Here is a 21,558-nt window from a genome sequence, read left to right as displayed (position 1 = left end):
TCCCATTTGCATACACAACTTCTAGACAGGGAATGTGGAACCACTGTCTCAAAGTATAGAACTGGTGTGAGTCAGTACTTCTTTCAAGTGTCCTTTCAAGGCTGTTCTCCAGAAACAGTCTTTCTGTAATGTGGGAATTCTCACAGCAGGTAGCACTGGGGCATCTCCATCCTTGAGTACCCGTAACAGAGGCACAAGGAGGTGTAAGGTCCCTGCACTGAATTTAATCAGCCCAAATGAAAGAATAATCATGGTAAGACAAAATAGCAGGTCTCGTGTAGAGCTGTACTAACCTTCACAAGAGATTCTGCTATCCCCGCACCCTTACAATCCATCAAATGTCAGTGTTACGACAAATCAACAGCTCCATGCTAAACAACAAGGTATTATAATAGTTAAAGTCAACACCATCTCCACTCCCTTACTTCAATGTCATGCCCAGTGGCAATATTAATTCTCTAATCCATGGTATGCTACAAAACTGCTCCAAGATCTAAACCCAAGACAGCTCACAGGACAAGTCCTGGACCTCTGATAGTCAAGAAAAAGCCTCTGCCCAAAAGTCAAAGGAAAACGTCAGGATGCAAGATATACATGCAGTTGGGTACCCAGGGCAAAGAACACGCTAATATAACACAAAAAAGATATTCCTGTCCCAACAGTTGTGTATGGAGAAAGTAAAGAGGGGGAGGTGGTCCTGCTATACTCATTAGCAAGCACATTCCTCACTACAGGTCTCTAGTACATGCTATTATGTCATGGCTAGGATACTTCAAAAGAGAAAAATTGTTGGCACAATCGTTCTTAGGTAATGCGGTGAGAATCTGAAACTCGCTTCCTCCTTCGCTCCATGCCACCACCTCCATCCAGATCTTCAAAGCGGACCTCAAATCTCTTTTATTCCAAAGACACTTTCAGAACTAATTTCCTCCCTCTCAGACCCCGCCAGGAAGTTCTTTAGTCATTGTAAATTTGTCACATATGTTTATATTTTTGTATTTACATCCTGTGCTTGCTGCGTTTGAAATTGTGTTCCTTTTGTCTGTGTTGTTTTGGAGTCTATGGCCTGCTTTTGTTCGCCAGGAAGTTCTTTAGTCATTGTAAAATTTGTCATATTTATTCTTACCTTTGCTTGTACAGTCTGCTCATGCTGTGCTTGAGATTGTGTGCCTTCTGCCTGCGTTGCTTCGACTCTATGACATGCTATTTTTGTTTGTTCTATTCCTGTAACAGTTCTCTCATGTAACGTCACTGGTTCTATTGTACAGTGCTCTGACACCTTCGGGTAAAGTTCGCGCTTTATAAAAATACATTAAATAAAATAAAATAAAATCCTGAATTGACCAATCGAAGTATTATCTAATATAAGAAACTAACATTAACAAATACAGTAGGTATGACCATGCCTCAACCTCTCGCCAAAACCCAGTTATCTCTAAAGATGTAATCAGCCCAGATTTCAGAGAGACCATTGGCTAAGCATGTGCACTAGCGCTTAGACGGTAAATATGTTTACTTGTACTGGTTTCTCTTTTCTTTGAGTCTGTAAGGCGTCCGCTAGAATGAATTCAAAAGAAGACAGGGGCGTTTTTACTACGGACAATAAAGTTGCTATGGTCATGAGCATAAAAGCGGGTTGGGACAAAACAAGGGTTTTCAAGTACGCCATCTAGTCCCTTTCTCCACAGAAATCCGGTACTTGTAGTTTATTCATTTTCAGTCTGCAGCCAAAACCGACTATCTGAGCTCAGAGCCAAAACTTACTGATGATCTCATCGAATCATACGTGACACATAGGCACACTACGAACACAGAAATGACCCCATGTGTACAATGAAACCCTGGCAGCAGTGCAAAACATACTTGTCAGAAGTATCTACAATACCTAAGAGGCAACTCCAAGCACTAAGAGACACAACAATGAAAAGCATCAAAATAACACACCAAACGGCATCACTTCTCCCACATATGACATCACGTTCCATCCAAGTGACGTCATCGTAAACACTACTCCCCCATAACAGACAGTTTCCGCTACGTCGCTTCCGGCAAGCTCACCTGTGATGTCATGGCGCCGGTCACGTACTCATGATGGTGCCTAGTGATTGGGCGGGGACTCGTGTGGGACGGGAATATGTTATACAGGACGTCCTCCGCTCTTTTCTCACTTGCAGCGAAGGCAGCGTAATGCGGGCTGCTTTTCTTTCCCTCGTTGCTGCCGAGAAAGCGGTGCAAAACTAGAAGAGGGAAAAACACTGTCGCTACGGTGGCCGTTGCTGGTCATACCAACGGCAAAACGACCAAAGCCGGCGGCGCATGCGCAGAGCAGAGGACCTGCCATCTTGGTGTAACAGTCTGAGGCCTCAATGTACAAGGCGCGCGCACTAGCTTCTCTCCCATTTTATGTCGCGGCTTCCCAGAATCTTTGGTGCATTGGAAGTGTGATTAGAGACGCCGTGGCGCCGCCATCTTTGTACAACCTACTCACAGCTCCATAAGTAGGTCTCCCGGTTTTAATTAATTTATATTTCTGCCATTTCCGTCTGCATTTATCCATATTTATTTTGTGCTAATTTTATCTGTATGTACCCATAATTATTTTGAGTTTTGTGGAAAATGTAAGCTAAAATTAGCATATTTCATACATGCCAACATTTCAGAAGAGCAAAGTGGGAGATTTTTTTTTAAAAAATCGGGAGAATGGGGCCTTGAATCGGGTTACTCTCATGAATGGGCTTTGGAAGTGTGCTTCTGCAGGATCGGACATTTGAAACCCAAATTGTTCTTACTGTAGTATTGCGCTGGATACGTTCTAGTGTTCAGCATGTTGTCACACACTGAACACCCATCCACCACAGGCGTCATCAGTCAGATGACCCTGCTAAATATAAGGGGCTGAGTGCACATGCTCATGGCCAGTTAACCAACTATAATACCGCTGTCGGCGTCACCTCATTTTTAGGGCTCGGGCCTACCTCACCACGAAGTGGGGCGGGGCTTCCGAGCTCATGTATTAGAAAAAAAAAAGAATTCTGAAAGGGGTCCGGGCTGCCACATTCCAGAAAGCGCGCGGTTTTTGCGTGTGGTATTTTGCCATGTGCATGGTAATTGGTCCAGGCAAGGCTGTGTTTAAGTAAGGCAGCACACCATAGGACTTAGGAATTTGTCAATGTCCACTTCCTGCATAAAGTGTTCGGACACGCGCAGAAGAATACATAAATCCTCAATTACCAGCTGTCCGAGGTGCCGGTAATTGAAGGCAGATGGTGCTGGGAGCGTGTGCACTGCTGTGTTTTTTTTCCCTTCAGCTCTGTGTGCGCGCATGAACAGCCGGCCAGCAATGTAGAGAATCACATGCATCAGATCTGTTTTTTTTAAACAATTGCGATCGCGAAAGTGATCTCTTTCTGTGCTGCTTGTTTAAACAATTGCGATCGCAAAAGTGATGCTTTCTGTGCTGCTTGTTTAAACAATGCGATCGCGAAAGTGATGCTTTTTGTGCTGCTTGTTTTTTGTATGTAATCTTGTTCTTCTACGAACTCGATGGTAGCGGAGTATCCCATCCTCACCCTCTAGGTCACTTCATTAATTTTCCACGAGTCCGCCGTGTCTGGTTGCGAGTGCAGAGTGGTAGTGCAGAGTGGTAGTGCAGAGTGGTAGTGCAGTTTGGTAGTGCAGAGTGCAGAGTGGTAGTGCAGAGTGCAGAGTGGTAGTGCAGAGTGGTAGTGCAAAGTGCAGAGTGGTAGTGCAGTTTGGTAGTGCAGAGTGCAGAGTGGTAGTGCAGAGTGCAGAGTGGTAGTGCAGAGTGGTAGTGCAGAGTGGTAGTGCAGAGTGCAGAGTGGTAGTGCAGAGTGGTAGTGCAGAGTGCAGAGTGGTAGTGCAGAGTGCAGAGTGGTAGTGCAGAGTGAGAGTGCAGTTTGAGAGTGCGAGTGGTAGTGCAGAGTGGTAGTGCAGAGTGGTAGTGCAGAGTGCAGAGTGGTAGTGCAGAGTGGTAGTGCAGAGTGCAGAGTGGTAGTGCAGAGTGGTAGTGCAAGTGCAGAGTGGTAGTGCAGAGTGGTAGTGCAGAGTGCAGATTGAGAGTGCAGAGTGGTAGTGCAGAGTGCAGAGTGGTAGCGCAGAGTGCAGATTGAGAGTGCGAGTGGTAGTGCAGAGTGCAGATTGGTAGTGCAGAGTGCAGATTGGTAGTGCAGATTGGTAGTGCAGATTGGTAGTGCAGAGTGGTAGTGCAGAGTGGTAGTGCAGAGTGCAGAGTGGTAGTGCAGAGTGGTAGTGCAGAGTGCAGATTGGTAGTGCAGAGTGGTAGTGCAGAGTGCAGATTGAGAGTGCAGAGTGGTAGTGCAGAGTGCAGAGTGTTAGTGCAGAGTGTTAGTGCAGAGTGCAGAGTGTTAGTGCAGAGTGCAGAGTGGTAGTGCAGAGTGGTAGTGCAGAGTGGTAGTGCAGAGTGGTAGTGCAGAGTGGTAGTGCAGAGTGCAGATTGGTAGTTCAGAGTGCAGATTGGTAGTGCAGAGTGCAGAGTGGTAGTGCAGAGCGCAGAGTGGTAGTGCAGAGCGCAGAGTGGTAGTGCAGAGCGCAGAGTGGTAGTGCAGAGCGCAGAGTGGTAGTGCAGAGCGCAGAGTGGTAGTGCAGAGCGCAGAGTGGTAGTGCAGAGCGCAGAGTGGTAGTGCAGAGCGCAGAGTGGTAGTGCAGAGCGAGAGTGCAGAGTGCAGATTGAGAGTGCGAGTGGTAGTGCAGAGTGCAGATTGGTAGTGCAGAGTGCAGATTGGTAGTGCAGAGTGGTAGTGCAGAGTGCAGAGTGGTAGTGCAGAGTGCAGAGTGGTAGTGCAGAGTGCAGAGTGGTAGTGCAGAGTGGTAGTGCAGAATGCAGAGTGGTAGTGCAGAGTGCAGAGTGGTAGTGCAGAATGCAGAGTGGTAGTGCAGAGTGCAGAGTGGTAGTGCAGAGTGGTAGTGCAGAGTGCACTATCTTGCCTGGAGCTGGATTTACCTGCTTTTGGTTCTCGAATAATTTTTAGATAAAGAAATTCTTATTCTTATACAAAACTGGTGTGGTGTTCCTTTTGTGAGTGTTTTTACTGTGTCATCGCGTTGTATGTTGCACAAATACTTTACACATTGCCTCTGAAGTTACGCCTTTGCTGCTCTGCGCCAAGCTACCAGGTCGGAAGCGGTGGTCCCTACTTGGACTAGGGTGCATACCCCTGCCAATTGGAGTCCCCGGTTCTAACATTGGTGCAGATTGGTAGTGCAGAGTGCAGATTGGTAGTGCAGAGTGCAGAGTGCAGATTGAGAGTGCAGAGTGGTAGTGCAGAGTGGTAGTGCAGAGTGCAGAGTGGTAGTGCAGAGTGCAGAGTGGTAGTGCAGAGTGCAGAGTGGTAGTGCAGAGTGCAGATTGGTAGTGCAGAGTGCAGATTGAGAGTGCAGAGTGCAGATTGGTAGTGCAGAGTGCAGAGTGGTAGTGCAGAGTGCCTAAAACACATTGCCATTTACAATGCCATTATCTCTAACTTAAAACAAACCCGAGCCCTAATGCATTCCTAATGCTTGTTAGGGCTCGCCGCTGCCGCCAGCGAGCCTTATTGTTGTTGTGTTGAGCCTCCCAAGTGGTACAGACCGGTGCACGAGCAGACACCGGTCTGTGAACGCGCTTCTAAGACGCGCTTTGCAAGCGCCGCCAGTGGCACAAGCCGCAGGGAACTCCAACGTGCACGCTCACGGCGTCACGCTCATGCCCTCCCGCGTCTCTTAGGCTGTTCTCCGCTTCAGGCCGACTTGTTTCCTGGAGAGATCCCGCACTTCCTGAGCAAGGAGGAATGCAAGCTGCTGATTCACTTAGCCCAGCTGAAGGGACTGAAGAAAAGCCAAATCCTGCCCACCGACGAGTACGAGAAAGCCATGGAGAAAATCGAGATCAGCCAGGCGGACATCTTCAACCTGCTGGACCACAACCAGGACGGACAGCTGCAGCTGAATGAGGTGTGGAGCTGGGGGGGGGAGGGGCCCAAAGAGTGTCTGAGTGGGGGGGGAGGACACTTGGCAGGTACAGTTATTAATAATGGCACCTATATCTAATGGGCTTCACTCAGTGCAGCTAAATACACACTCACAATTACAGTTGTTGTGAATCGCTGGCTTTACTTCAGTCTCTTCCAGATAGCTGGGTGGTCCCCAAAGCTCGGTTCTGCAGCCATTAGCGCCTCTATCCCCCCACACATCACACACCCACCGTCGGGGGCGTCGCTTGGATTAGTGCAGCAGGTGCAGTGTGACAAGGATGTCTTTTCCTACCTAGCCGGATGCAGTTGGACACCTTTTGCTTACTTGCACTGGTGCCCCTGGCATGGTCGTAGTGCCCTGGATCTGTTGCTGCTGTGCCAGCCCTGCTTGGCACCCCTTGAAGCACCAGCTTCGCAGCGCGTGAATCTCGTGCTGGCACGGCATTGATACAGGCTGGTTTTCGCACCGGTTGCGTCTCAGGCCTTGACAGCATCCAGGGGGCGGGACCGGCGCCATCTTTAATTCAATCACTGGTTCAGATGTACAGATGGCGCTGATCAGCCCCGGCCTGGATGGGTTTCACGGAAAATCACTTTACCTCCCAATAGCTACCTTCGGATAGAGCTGTGCCATCCCCTAAGGGTGGGGGCGTGGGACAGTGCTACCACACCTGATCTCATTCTTCCCTGAAGTTTATACTCGCGCTCTTTTCAGATTATAGTTTGAGAGTAACCCCGCCTCCCAGTTTTGTAATTTCCCAAGCTTTGCACGAGCTTGAATCTAAGTTTCTGTATCAATCTTCCTGCCAATTGTTCCATATCACAGCCAGGCATCTGGCGGTGGGCTTGGCCCATTGGCTGTGAAAATATCATTTGAACGTTCTACCTTGCAGCGCCTAGAAGTTGATTTTACCACACAAGGAGCTTAGTCAATAACACTCCTATTCAAGAAGCTAGAGAAACGTGCAGGTTTGTTTTTTTCTTTGTACTTGCTCCGCACACTGCTGGTTGGACTCACCAGTTAGTTACTCATTACATTTTGATTTGTAAACATGTCTGTTTCATATAGCGCTTCTGTATTACGAGCGTACTATGTAGAGAAAATGAATCAGAAGTACAGTAGCGCAATAAACAAATACAGGAGTCGTGAAATATATTGTAAGGATTTCGTGAAAGGGAGAAGGCAGGGATGGGTGGGCAGAAGCCCAGCAATTTGTTGCATGAGGTTTGAGGTATTCGAGCCGGCGTTTCCAGGCGCTGCCCACCCAAGATCTTAGCAGATTGGCGCTAGATCTTGGATTGATCGGGTGGATTGCTTCATGAACGAGGCATCAGTTTGACCCTGACCCTCGCCTCAGTGGGGAGTCACTGTAAACATGTGACTATGGGACTCTCATCCATAGAAACAGCCATTGTCATGCTAACAGATTGTGACGCGGCCTGCCACAGTTCTGCAATAATAGGCTTCACTCCCTTGCGGACCCCCCTCCCCCAACACACTCATCCCATGTATGTTTTTATTGTTCATCTGTGATGTCTTCACTGGAATGCTTGAATGGGGTGCAGAGGCCAGGCAGGCCTATCAGGAATTTACCTCTTATTACAGATTTCTTTGAAAAGTTTTATTTGCTGGACCTCTTATAAGACCTTGTCAGGGCCTTTCTCAGTCTGACCCTATAGGAGGGCATAAACGAAAGGAATGTCCTTCTGCACTCTGATTTGTATTCAAGGTGAATGTTTGTAGCCAGTGGGATATTCAGGGGGGGACAGGCCTGCTCGGTGTAACCTGCTGGTGAAATGTGAAAGACAAAGCAGTCTTTAACCTTGTACTTTTGCTGATTCAACGGATACCCGTATTTCACTGCCTCCTCCTTCTGGTGCCACTTCTTATTCATGGTCTGAATGCAGGTGACAAAATTGAGGCCAACCTAGATAAAAAATATTAAAACCTGAAAATATAGGAGATAGAAGACAGGTGTTAAGTGCGAGCTAAGACACATTTAAGAGTAAAGAGTGTCACGTGTCTAGTGAATATCCCTTAAAGTTGAGACTAGCGCTAGCTGGTGTTTTCACAGACTCGCCAACTGCCAACTTCAGGACTTCCTACATACTGACAGTAGGCTCTGAAGGTAATGTGCGGTATCATTCCCTTTTTAGATCAAAAATAATGATACCACGACCCTGAAAACAAATGGACCACTGAAAAACATTCCTGTTAGCTTCTTGAAATCACCAGTATTCAAAGTGTGTGCATCGCGGTGGGAGGACTGATTTACATTGTTTATATGAAACTATTTTTAGTGTAAAATGAATATATTGCATGCTTTGCAACCTGGGACCCCTTCATAATCTCCATTAAAAAGTCATGAATGATTTCCAAGAGGATTTCATACCCCCCCTCCACTCCCATGATGAGGCAGTGTGACTTCTTCACAAAGTTATTGAGCCTTCACAAGCTGTGTGACCCTGGTAGACCCTGTGTCCCAATTCCTTAAGTATGAGTAACGAGCGCTCTGAAGCATCTTGTGCCTTATTGTATTCAGTTTTAACTCGAACACGAAATAGCAGTATTGATTTTTTTGGCCTCTTTTGCTCCCAACGGTGACAGCATTTTCAAAGCCTTCTCTGCCATTGCAGGTTTTGACTCACACCCGCTTGGGGAGTGGCCGATGGATGACGCCTGACAATATCCGCGAGATGTACGCCGCGGTTAAGGCTGACCCTGACGGAGATGGTGAGGAGCCCCCTTCTTTCTGTGACCTAGGGTGTGATGCTGTGACACCAGGTATGGGCTGCAGTGTAGGTTGGGATGATCTGGGGTTTGAGGGCCTCAGGGGAGGGTTTACATAGACTGCACCTGGGCCTGTGGAGTCCTGAAACCAACATTTGCAGGACCTGGTAAGTGTAGGAGCTACATTGACAGAGCCTGACCAGTGTATATTGTTGTACCTGTCGAAACCTCCGATCTAGAGTTGGTGCAAAACTGACTCTGCGCCAAGGCGATCTGCGTAATCCGGGCAGTCGCTGATGATATGCGCGTCAATAAAGAACTCACATGCCTCACCATACTGTGCTTGAGGACCTTTGTTACATTGAATTTATAAAGCACATAAAACCGAACGGCATCGAAGCGCTGTCTCAGAGTGAGGCACCAGAGGGAAGTGGGACAACCCTAGCAAAGTAAATGCAGAAAGAGCCGGTAAGTGACCCAGGCAGGGCCGGTCCTAGGCCTTCTGAGGCCCCGGCTGAAAGGGAAGATGTGAGGCCCCCTAATTGCATATTGCATCACAAGAAGTGGCATCACAGAAAGTGACATCGCAGTACTATTGATCTTATTTGGCATCACTCAGCACCCCCACAGCATCCCTCAGCACCATCACATTATCACTCCGCACCACCACATTATCACTCAGCACCACCCCAGCATGACTCAGCGCCACCCCAGCATCACTCAGCACCAACACAGCACCACTCAGCACCACCACATTATCACTCAGCACCACCACATTATCACTCAGCATCACCACATTATCACTCAGCACCACCACAGCATCACTCAGCACCACCACAGCACCACTCAGCACCACCACAGCATCACTCAGCACCACCACAGCACCACTCAGCACCACTCAGCACCACACCAGCATCACTCAGCGCCACCCCAGCGTCACTCAGTGCCACCACAGCACTACTCAGCACCACCCAATCATCACTCAGCGCCACCCCAGCATCACTCAGCGCCACCCCAGCATCACTCAGCGCCACCCCAGCATCACTCAGCGCCACCACATTATCACTCAGGACCACCACAGCACCACTCAGCACTACCACAGCATCACTCAGCACTACCACAGCATCACTCAGCACCACCACAGCATCACTCAGCACCACCACAGCATCACTCAGCACCACCACAGCATCACTCTGGAAGACCACAGCATCACTATGCGCTACCACAGCATCATTATGCGCCTCCACAGCATCATTATGCGCCTCCACAGCATCATTATGCGCCTCCACAGCATCACTCAGGGCCTCCACAGCATCACTCAGGGCCTCCACAGCATCACTCAGGGCCTCCACAGCATCACTCACGGCCTCCACAGCATCACTCACGGCCACCACAGCATCACTCAGGGGCACCACAACATCACTATGCGCTACCACAGCATCACTGAACACCACAGCATCACTCGTCGCCACCACAACATCACTCCGCGCCATCACAGCATCAATCTGTGCAACCATTCAACAACAACTGGTTCAAATATGTTCTCTCAATGTTTCAAGCTTTATTACAAATGTCACAAAAAGATGTTAATATTTCACTTCTGTTCTTGGATTTTCGTCACAATAAAATACACTGAACATAATCTTCACAAAAGTTATTTACAAAAGTTTAAGCTATTGCCATTATAAATTACAATCACTTTTATTTAAGTATTAATTAATTAAAAAAATTAAAAGCCATTGGTATTTGTAATATCAATACATCTATGTCACGTAAATACAAAACATGTTGCATTACAAATGCTATAGGTTTCACATTTGCGAAAGTTATAACTATTGGCATTGTAAATGACAAAGCTATTAATTTAGCTATTTTCAAAACCAACACATAAATAAAAAAATGGTCATTTACAAGACCAATAGCTCAAACTTTCCTAATGCGAGACCTATTGCATTGCTTGTTATTAGAATGAGGGCCCAGGGTCCAAATACCACATTCTTGACGAGGGGGCTGTGCCTGTGTGTGCAGCAGCCCAACAGATGGAGAAAAGGGGGAGAGAGCTGCCCGTATCGAGGGCACCCCTTGAAGCCGTCGTGGAACGCGCCCCATAGCCCGCAGGGCGTGTGCGCGGCTCCAGGGTGAAGGCGAGGTGACCGGGAGCCCACCCCGCACCTCATGGGCCTGAAGCACGTCCGCCCCTGTGCAGAGGCACCTGATAGCCCGCGGGGGATTGAGACGTGCCCGGGGAGAAATGCGAGCCGATTGGAGCCCACCCGCATCGGCCGCGACGACCCGCCAGGCAGGCGGTGAGCCCGGTGAGTGTGCGTGAGGTCGTGGTGAAAGAGAAGTGACCCCGCATGAAAGAAGGCCAGCGGGAGCCCACCCTGCTCCTCAAGTGCCTGCGTTTCCCCCCCCCGTGACGACAGTCTGCGGGCGTGTGAAGAGACCCGGGGGTATGGAAGAGACCAGCGGAGCCCACCCACGTCGAAGCGATTATCAGCCGGGCAGGACGTGAGCCAGTGAAAGCGGAAGGTGGCGTGGGGCTGCGAAGCACCTGTGAAGTGACCCCGAATGTGAGGAGGTCCGCGGGAGCTCACCCCGCCGTAGCAAGAGAGGGCCGGGAGGACGGGGAGTGGAGTAGCTAACTACTCCCCGCCCTGCAGAGAATACAATCGGTACCCGTTTTCCCCTGCCCGCGAGGACATGCAACTGCCACATCAAAGCCAGAGGCCCCCATCGCCCGCTCTAACCCCAGGGCAGCAAGTAACGAGGGGGAGACAGCGAATGGCCTGCGGCCGAGGGGAGCGGCACCAGCACCCCTCTGCGCGGCCCGGGAAGAGTAAAGGCCTGCTGCGAGGTGTGAGTGCAATTGCAAGTGTGCCCAAAACGGAGCCAGCGTGTTCCGGCAATAGCGCTAACTCTCCCCCCCCCCCCCCCCCCCCCCATCCCCTCCACCTAGCGTGATAACTGTGAGGCTGCTGCGGGCAGGGACAGAGGGGAAACAAGCACGAGACAGCGGGTGGCAGCTGGACAGTCAGAGCGGCCAACGTGTAATGGAGCCAGCCCTCCTCCCTGCGAAGAGAAACAGATACTGCCCTGAATGGAGCAAACCCGGGTGCGGCAGCAGCGCCGACCCTCCCCGGCAGCGTGTGAACTGAGAGGCTGCTGCGGTCAGGGAGAGCGAGGAGGAGACAGCTTGCGGCCCGTGGCCGATTGGAGCGCCCAGCATGCACTGATGCCTGCTCCCGCGCACCGTGTGTGCAGAGTGACTGCAAGAGAGCAGCAGGCACTCAATTGATTGTTGTTGCACCCATCGGAGGTGCAATGAAATAAGCAAAAGCACTCACTGCAGTTAGGAGAGCTGCCCCACGGCCTGGGACGGTCCTGGTGAATAGACGCGGGTAGCAGCCATCGGAGAAAGTGCCCCGTCCATGAGAGGTGTGAGAATTGAGGCCCGCAGCACTGAGAACCTGCCGAGGCTCGCAGGTTAAGAAATAAGGAGACATTGCCACCGTTTGGCCATTCCACAAATTGCACCCAGAAATAAAAGCACAGTGCAGAAGAATCAGTCCTGCGAGGAGGTAACACATGTCTGCAACAGGGGAAAAACACTCACACCTGCCTGACACTAGTGCCACAGCTGGATATGCAAAGCAGCCAAGTCCCACCCGAAAGGAATTACTAGCAGCAACAACGCGAGACCGGCAGTTGGCTGCACAACATGATGAAGGGACAGAGAGCACTACGAGAGAGCGAAAAGAAAGGAAACACTGGACAGGAACACAGTGAGGACTGCTAAGGGCATAAAGCGTGAAATAAAGCTGCCACGCCAGAGCGGCACCAAGGCACTACTCAACCTTGTGGATAAAGAGACATTTGCACACAAACTTGCCAAAAGTACAGAAACTCAAAACAGGAGCAACTGGGGCTATCCAAAGCAGCAAGTCACGGAAGGGACAGGAGAGCGCAGCCAGAAGTGTGCCAAAGCAATGTAATTGCGATGAGAAGAAGTGATTGCGCAGACCACCAGAAGCATGAGGACTCACAAGGAGGAAGAAGTCGACCACCCAGTTGGTTGCAAGGAGGAAGTAGCCGACCACCCCGCTGGTCGCAAGGAGGAAAAAACTGACCACCCCGTTGGTCGCAAGGAGGAAGAAGCCGACCACCCCGTTGGTCGCAAGGAGAAAGAAGCTGACCACCCCGTTGGTTGCAAGGAGGAAGAACCCGACCACCCAGTTGGTCGCAAGAAGGAAGAAGCCAACCACCCAGTTTGGTCGCAGGGGAGAAGAAGCCGACCACCCAGTTGGTCTCAAGGAGGAGGAAGCCGACCTGCCCGTTTGATCGCAAGGAGGAAGAAGCCGACCTGCCAGTTTGGTAGCAAGGATGATGCTGACCTGCAAGAAGTCAGCGAACGCAGAGATATGACAAAGACATCCGACCAGAAGAATGGAGAAGACATCTGTGAAGAGAATGACGGAGGAGGTGTCCACGAAGAGGACCAGGAAAAGACTGAAGCGAAGTCTAACAGAATCATCTAAAAGTCATAAGTAATTAAGCGAGAGAAGGTCCCGATGACAGGTCCAGGCACAGATGGATGTGAAGATTGTGTCCTAGGGGAGTACAAGACCAGGGAGACCTGGGTAGAGTGCACGCTACACTTAGACGCCTGGTGAGGGAAGACCAACCAGATAGAAGACCAGACCGAGTCACGAAGGAAGGAAGAGAAGACCAAACCTGAGTGGCACAATGCTACGACGAAGTAAGAAGAGAGGAAAGGAGAAGAGCAAAGAGGAGTGCGTGACAGACCAACACAACACACACCAGAAGGGGAACACCCGATGAGGAAAGGAGAAGAGCAAAGAAGGGTGCGTGACGGAACACCACAACACGCACCAGAAGGGGAACACCCGATGAGGAAAGTAGAAAGATGCACGGACATCCGAACACAGTACTTGGAAAGCATCAGCACCACTGGGAGTACACATCTACATGCAAACCCGAAGGTCACCCGGGAATGACAGAGGCGAGCAGGCCGGTCCGTTGGTAACCACCACCTCTGGAATGGAACGGACACAGGACCGTGGCTATCGAAGGGGCAGAGGCTTCAGGGACACTGATGGCAGCGGGTCCCAAAACGAGAGATGGACCGTTGAAGCTTGCTCTGGAGATCCAGGGAGAACAACGGTAACAATGCGACAGAACAAGGGCCAACAACACCCTTTTCAGGTGGAGCTTCAGACACGGAGAAGGGGCCCGTAGCGACTCCTCCAACGCGTTTGGAGCGACAAAGCGGCAGCCCACCGGTTCAGTGGAAGCCTGGCAGCAAAGGGCCTCCGAGTCGTACAGTGAGAGGGGACACCCACGAGAGAGGGGTATCCGTGAGAGGGATATCCTGCAACTGCAGATCCTGTTGGAGACAGCCACCAGTTGGAGAAAACACCTCAACCAGCATTATACAGTGGACAGCAGCCCATCAATGATCCACCATCATTCCATCTACACTTTTCACTGACTGCGGTGTCGGAAGAAAGGAACTGTAAAGCACATTTCCACGGTGCAAGTACAAAAGGAGCACATCCACAGGGCACCCGAACATTGTGCCAAGGAGAACTAATGGTCCCGGCTGCAATGATACCCTCACCGGCAGAGGACCAGCAGCGCAGAGACTATGTAGAATCTGCATCGAGTTATGTTTGGTTTGCAATTTTGTATTCTCTCCCACAGGTTCGGACTTCATTTTGTTTGGACCTTCATTAAAGTTTGGGAGGGATGTAGTATTGTGCTGGATACGTTCTAGTGTTCAGCATGTTGTCACACACTGAACACCCACCCACCACAGGCATCATCAGTCAGATGACCCTGCTAAATAAAAGGGGCTGGGCGCCCGTGCTCATGGCCAGTTAACCAACTATAATACCGGTGTCGGCGTCACCACATTTTATTAGTATGAGGGCTAAGGGCCCAAATACCACACTTGCCATTCAGAATCATGGAGCACAATGGTAGGCAGAGAGAGGGTGATGCAAGTGTTGTGCATTGATTTAGCAGGTTGCCTGTAGTTCTTGCATACCCCCCCACCTCGCAGCCAGGGCTCAAACAGCTTTCCGGGCACACACACAGCCGCCCGAGTACTTCACAGACCATTCGCTTGTTAAGGAGTCTTTGTTGGTTTTTCACTCCTTCTAGAGCCCCAGCATCGCCACTCTGACTATTGCTGGAAGAATTAGCATGTTTACAATACCAAGCCCTGTCAGCTGAAACCCCTGAGGAATCGTGTTTTTGCTTGCAGAATCGGGAGGCGGGAGACTAGCCTTGAAATCAGGAGGGTTGGTATGTCTGATATTTCCACATTTATTTAACTGATAAATATGCACTCATGCTTGAAGGTCTGCCAGGTTTCAGTGCTGTGAGCACCCGCAGAAGAACAGTGTACTTTTATATGAAAAAATGCAAATTTCACTATCAACCTCGTGCATATCTACTGCTGTCAAAGGCTCATTACTAAAATTCCTTTCTTTTTAAACCCGCTTATCTATCAATCCACACTTCTATTGGCCTGGCAGTCATGGCAGACAGTATTTAGAATTACTCAAAAACCAACCCAATTTCCGTTTTTATGCACATTTAAAAATAAATACAGACAACAAAATTAATGTTTTCTGTCCGTATTTATCTGTAAAAATCAGTAAAAACGGAAAACAGGGAGCCTTATTTATAAGTAACCTGCCATACCACATCACAGAGTATGCGCAGGAGGGGGGGTCGGTTGCTTGGAGGAAGTCCCGCTAAAACGACTTACGTTCCGTTGAACGATGCAAGGGGTTGAACAAGATAAAACTGCTTTAAGTTTGTACAGCTATTTCCACCATACGTTCAATTAATTTTCCAATTGAAATTCAACGTATTTTTTGGGAAGCTCCTCTCATTTTGACAGGTTAATTGTAACCGGTAAATTTGTGGCTCTATTTATTGCCATTGCCCTTCAGGTCATTTCATCCAATTGGAAGAACGCTAATATGGTCAATACTACGAGTTGATGGAACCTTTTTTGTTGACATAATAGACATGATACTGCATCAGTTACCTCTACGTTATATCTGATTAAAAGGATTTATTCTTGTCAACTCTTAATAATTATTTAAATAAAACAAGCATTGGAAATGCAATAGGTCTCGCATTAGGAAAGTTTGAGCGATTGGTATTGTAAATGACACTTTTTTTATTTATGTGTTGGTTTTGAAAATAGCAAAATTAATAGCTTTTTTAGTTACAATGTCAATAGTTTTAACTTTCGCAAATGTGACACCTATAACATTTGTAATGCAATGTGTGTTGTATTTACGTGACTTAGATGTATTGATATGACAAATAACAATGGCTTTTAATTTTGTAAATAATTAATACTTAAATAAAAGTTATTGTAATTTATAATGGCAATAGCTTAAATGTTTGTAAATAACTTTTGTGAAGATTATGTTCAGTGTATTTTATTGTGACGAAAATCCAAGAACATTGCATTTGCACCTACACACACATATGTGTTGTAGCACTGAGTGGTGTGAGGGGTGTGAGGGTGAGGGGGTGTGAGGGTGAGTGAGTGTGTGAGGGTGAGTGAGGGGGTGTGAGGGTGAGGGTGTGTGATGGTGAGGGTGTGAGGCTGAGTGAGGGTGAGAGGGTTGTGAGGGGGGTGAGGGGGTGAGGGGAAGGGTGTGTGAGGGTGAGTGGGTGTGTGAGGGGGTGTGAAGGTGTGTGAGGGTAGGTGAGGGGTGTGAGGGTGAGTGAGGGGTGTGAGGGTGAGGGGGTGAGGGTGGTGAGGGTGAGGGGGTGTGAGGGTGACAGGGTGTGTCAGGGTGAGGGGGTGAGGGTAAGGGTGTGTGAGGGTGAGGGGGGGGAAAGGGTGAGGGGGTGTGAGGGTGAGAGGGTTGTGATGGGGGTTGAAGGTGTGAGGGTGAGTGAGGGTGTGTGAGGATGAGTGGGTGAGGGGTGAAATGGCCTTGGTACTGTGTGAAGCAACATCTAGGTCCCTTTTAGGTAAAATTCTATACTTTAACAACAAACATTTATGGTTTGAAATCATCACTCCGTCGTTTTAGAAGAACCAAATGGCTTTCGCAATACCTTTAAGGATCGGATATGATCCCTCCCCCTCGTCCCCCCTCCGCTGAAAACCAACAGTACATTCGGCAACTGAGATTGAGTAATGTACACGAGACTCGTTAGGAGCAGAAAAGTGCGCTCTATCACTACTTTAAAATGGGTTCATATTGAACTGAAGAGGGTGAATATCTGCGATCAAATTTGGATACACAATGACTTTTTACACGTGTATGAATTCTTCAATTCATATTTTTTTAAGCAATAATTTATGTAGCATGATGTACGTACTGTTATGCTTTTGTATTTTTCGATTCAAGAATCTTATTTGAAATCTTTGCTATGTTGTACGGGCTGCACCAACTTCCTTAAAAGAAAATTAAAAGAATTTTAAAAAATACACGATTTAAAAGCCGTTTCTATAATATTCCGATTAAAAATAAAAGGCTTCAAAGGACTCGGCAGGGCTGAAATGTGTGACCTTCGGGTTACGGACGGACAGGTTGCTGGTGTAGAAATAACACGTTGAACCCATATCACGGAGTACGGGGTGTATGGAAAGACACTGCATTAAACAGATGGAATTCTGTGAAATCTCACATCGGTAAACAGTTCTACTTTTACCCAATAGATGGCACCCTTGACTTCTTCAGGAAACCAGTGCTGGGAAAGCACATTTAGCTGTGAATATAACGAGAGCACAAGAAAATAAATAAATGGTTTACTTTTCGGATTTATTAGAGTGTGGTTATACTATACGGCGCACCGTACCAGCACGTGCTCAGCAAATGCCTCAGGGGCCTCACAAATTCTAGCGCTATTAAAAGCGGAGAAAGTTTCACAGACTTTTGGATGGTGTCCATGCCTTTGTTTCATTTACGTCTGCAGGCCTGTATGTGGAAAAGCAGCGTTTTATTCAAGATTCAAAGTCGACGATTTACCAATGATGTAACTGGATGAGTTTAAGAAGAACACGTTACAAACGTGATTGCCGTGACGATGCTACTGAAAAGAAGCAGAAACATTCTGCATTTAAATCCATGGATTATAAATTATTGCTTGCTATTATTTGTTAAGCGTTAGTTGTCCACTGTCACTCTTCGTCCTCCATTAGCAATGTGCTAGCAATACAAAAGAGTTTTAAATTATTCAGATAAAACAGTTTCGCTTGTAGCTTCCTGCCAAACCAAGCTGGGCAACAGATGGCTGACGATTTGATGCTGTGCACGCGCATTTTAGGTCAATGCGCTTGCGCATTGACCTAAAAGCGCACGGGCACAGCATCAAATCGCCAGTGGAATCGCCAGTTAGGTAAACTCTCGATAAGCCTCTATATATCGAGCTCCCGCTCAATGCGCATGCGCATTGAGATAGGTCGCTCGACCTAAAAAGGAGACACGGCCGGCCGGCCGTGAAACTGAAAGCACGGCCGGCCGGCCATGAAAGCCTTTGATGCCGCAGGGGGTGGACCGGCACCAAGCTGGGCAACAGATGGCTGGCAATTTGATGCTGTGCACGCGCATTTTAGGTCAATGCGCTTGCGCATTGACCTAAAAGCGCACGGGCACAGCATCAAATTGCCAGTTAGTTAAAGTCTGTTTAAAGCCCTATATATCTCGCTCCCGCTCAATGCGCATGCGCATTGAGATAGGTCGCTCGACCTAAAGAGAGGCTTCCAGGACACTATAATGGCCTTCAAGCCTCTATGAACTTTTTCTTTAATATATGAATCATTCTATTCTGTTTATAGTAACCACATGAATGAATCATGTATAGTAACCACATGAATGAATTTGTTTATTGTTTCAATTTGTCATAATTGTTACAGGAGAGACAAGGCAAGAATCTCTCTAAACGCTCACTTTCTTCAGTCATAGATAGTAACCAAATCACAACCAATATTATTATATGAAATCTATATATATATAAAAACCAAAGTATGTCCGTTTGTCCTTTATGCATTACTACACCATTCATCCGATCGGAATGAAACTTTGGGAAGTTGTTGAGTACACTCACACGAAGGTTTCTGGCAAAAAAAAAAAAAAGATTTTTTTTTAAAATATCGGCCCCCGGCCTCCCAGGGCACTCATAATCTTTCCAAATACTGAACGTTTACACTTTCCGGTGTGACTCACTTTTGCACTGACCATCAACAAAGTACAAAGACAATTGCTACAAGTGTGTGGACTAGATTTGGAGAATCCATGCTTCTCACATGGACAACTGTATGTGGCCAGCTCACGCGTCGGAAAACCTTCTGATTTATTTGTCTACTCACCAGACGGAAAAACAAAAAATATTGTGTATCCACAAGTACTCTAATAAAAAAACAGAATTAAAACAACACTTTGAAATGTTTTCCATATTAAAATGAATAAGTTTCAATAAAAATGTCACAATGTAAATTGAATGTTATAACACGTTTCCTTAAATTTCCTTTCTTCTGAGATGGCTGCAACGCGCGACGGGTAAGCTAGTAAGTAATATTATATGTCATGTTGATTTCTTTCGCCTTCCTTTAATTTTCTTTTCTCTCTTTTTTCCTTCCTGTCCTTCATCATAAATTATATAAAATATAAAAGGCGATTTGATAAGGTACAGAATTATTATAGTGTTGTAATTGGTTTACAGTTCATAAAGGGGGTGGTGATGGACAGAGTATCTGAATTAAGCAGAACACTCCTACCCAGTCAAAAGATCAGGGCTTGATCCATCACCGTTTTTTAGCTCACTGCACCATCCCAGCTCAGAACCTGGCTACATGCAAATTAGGCTGACCCCGGCCCAGTGCATCATGGGAACAGGGCAGACCAAACTACCAAGCCATTTCTTTACTGGAAAGGAAACAAGCTTCCGGGGACCGGTTTCTGGCAGGGACAGACTAATTGGCATGTAGCCAGGTTCTGAACTGGGATGGTGCAGTGAGCTAAAAAACGGTGATGGATCAAGCCCTGATCTTTTGACTGGGTATGAGTGTTCTGTTTAATTCAGATGCTCTGTCCATCACCACCCCCTTTTCTGAATCGTTTTGGCCACTATAGGAGTGGCAGGGTATGCTCAGACATGAGTCCCTTGCTCATTGCACCATCAGGATTCAAGTAAGCCGGGCCGAAGACGGCTGCAATGCCAGAAACCGGTCCCCGGAAGCTTGTTTCCTTTCCAGTAAAGAATTGGCTTGGTAGTTTGGTCTGCCCTGTTCCCATGATGCACTGGGCCAGGGACAGACTAATTTGCATGTAGCCAGGTTCTGAACTGGGATGGTGCAGTGAGCTAAAAAACGGTGATGGATCAAGCCCTGATCTTTTGACTGGGTATGAGTGTTCTGTTTAATTCAGATGCTCTGTCCATCACCACCCCCTTTTCTGAATCGTTTTGGCCACTATAGGAGTGGCAGGGTATGCTCAGACATGAGTCCCTTGCTCATTGCACCATCAGGATTCAAGCAAGCCGTGCCGAAGACGGCTGCAATGCCAGAAACCGGTCCCGGGAAGCTTGTTTCCTTTCCAGTAAAGAATTGGCTTGGTAGTTTGGTCTGCCCTGTTCCCATGATGCACTGGGCCAGGGACAGACTAATTTGCATGTAGCCAGGTTCTGAACTGGGATGGTGCAGTGAGCTAAAAAACGATGATGGATCAAGCCCTGATCTTTTGACTGGGTATGAGTGTTCTGTTTAATTCAGATGCTCTGTCCATCACCACCCCCTTTTCTGAATCGTTTTGGCCACTATAGGAGTGGCAGGGTATGCTCAGACATGAGTCCCTTGCTCATTGCACCATCAGGATTCAAGCAAGCCGGGCCGAAGACGGCTGCAATGCCAGAAACCGGTCCTCGGAAGCTTGTTTCCTTTCCAGTAAAGAATTGGCTTGGTAGTTTGGTCTGCCCTGTTCCCATGATGCACTGGGCCAGGGACAAACTAATTTGCATATAGCCAGGTTCTTAACTGGGATGGTGCAGTGAGCTAAAAAACGGTGATGGATCAAGCCCTGATCTTTTGACTGGGTATGAGTGTTCTGTTTAATTCAGATGCTCTGTCCATCACCACCCCCTTTTCTGAATCGTTTTGGCCACTATAGGAGTGGCAGGGTATGCTCAGACATGAGTCCCTTGCTCATTGCACCATCAGGATTCAAGCAAGCCGGGCCGAAGACGGCTGCAATGCCAGAAACCGGTCCCCGGAAGCTTGTTTCCTTTCCAGTAAAGAATTGGCTTGGTAGTTTGGTCTGCCCTGTTCCCATGATGCACTGGGCCAGGGACAGACTAATTTGCATGTAGCCAGGTTCTGAACTGGGATGGTGCAGTGAGCAAAAAAAACGGTGATGGATCAAACCCTGATCTTTTGACTGGGTATGAGTGTTCTGTTTAATTTAGATGCTCTGTCCATCACAACCCCCTTTTCTGAATCGTTTTGGCCACTATAGGAGTGGCAGGGTATGCTCAGACATGAGTCCCTTGCTCATTGCACCATCAGGATTCAAGCAAGCCGGGCCGAAGACGGCTGCAATGCCAGAAACCGGTCCCCGGAAACTTGTTTCCTTTCCAGTAAAGAATTGGCTTGGTAGTTTGGTCTGCCCTGTTCCCATGATGCACTGGGCCAGGGACAGACTAATTTGCATGTAGCCAGGTTCTGAACTGGGATGGTGCAGTGAGCTTAAAAACGGTGATGGATCAAGCCCTGATCTTTTGACTAGGTATGAGTGTTCTGTTTAATTCAGATGCTCTGTCCATCACCACCCCCTTTTC

At 48.0% G+C, this 21,558-nt stretch overlaps 1 protein-coding gene and 1 long non-coding RNA gene across 2 annotated transcripts in view; one reads left to right on the top strand and one right to left on the bottom strand.

Annotated features, from left to right (window-relative positions):
• Positions 1–2,180, bottom strand: part of LOC144770805 (uncharacterized) — a 63,997-nt gene extending 61,817 nt beyond the window's left edge. Inside the window, exon 1 of the mRNA XM_078655570.1 lies at positions 2,059–2,180. Coding sequence (XP_078511696.1) covers positions 2,059–2,070 — 12 coding nt within the window. The 5' untranslated portion in view covers positions 2,071–2,180. The remainder of the gene's footprint in view (positions 1–2,058) is intronic.
• A 180-nt stretch (positions 2,181–2,360) lies between these two features.
• The window catches only part of LOC144770806 (uncharacterized), a 78,482-nt gene continuing 59,284 nt past the window's right edge, over positions 2,361–21,558 (top strand). The window contains exons 1-2 of the long non-coding RNA XR_013599032.1: positions 2,361–2,498; positions 8,628–8,775. This is a non-coding gene — a long non-coding RNA (uncharacterized LOC144770806). The remainder of the gene's footprint in view (positions 2,499–8,627; positions 8,776–21,558) is intronic.

The sequence above is a fragment of the Lissotriton helveticus genome, chromosome 7 (assembly GCF_964261635.1).
Source record: "Lissotriton helveticus chromosome 7, aLisHel1.1, whole genome shotgun sequence".
Classification (NCBI taxonomy): domain Eukaryota; kingdom Metazoa; phylum Chordata; class Amphibia; order Caudata; family Salamandridae; genus Lissotriton; species Lissotriton helveticus.
This window is presented reverse-complemented; position numbering and strand designations above follow the sequence as displayed.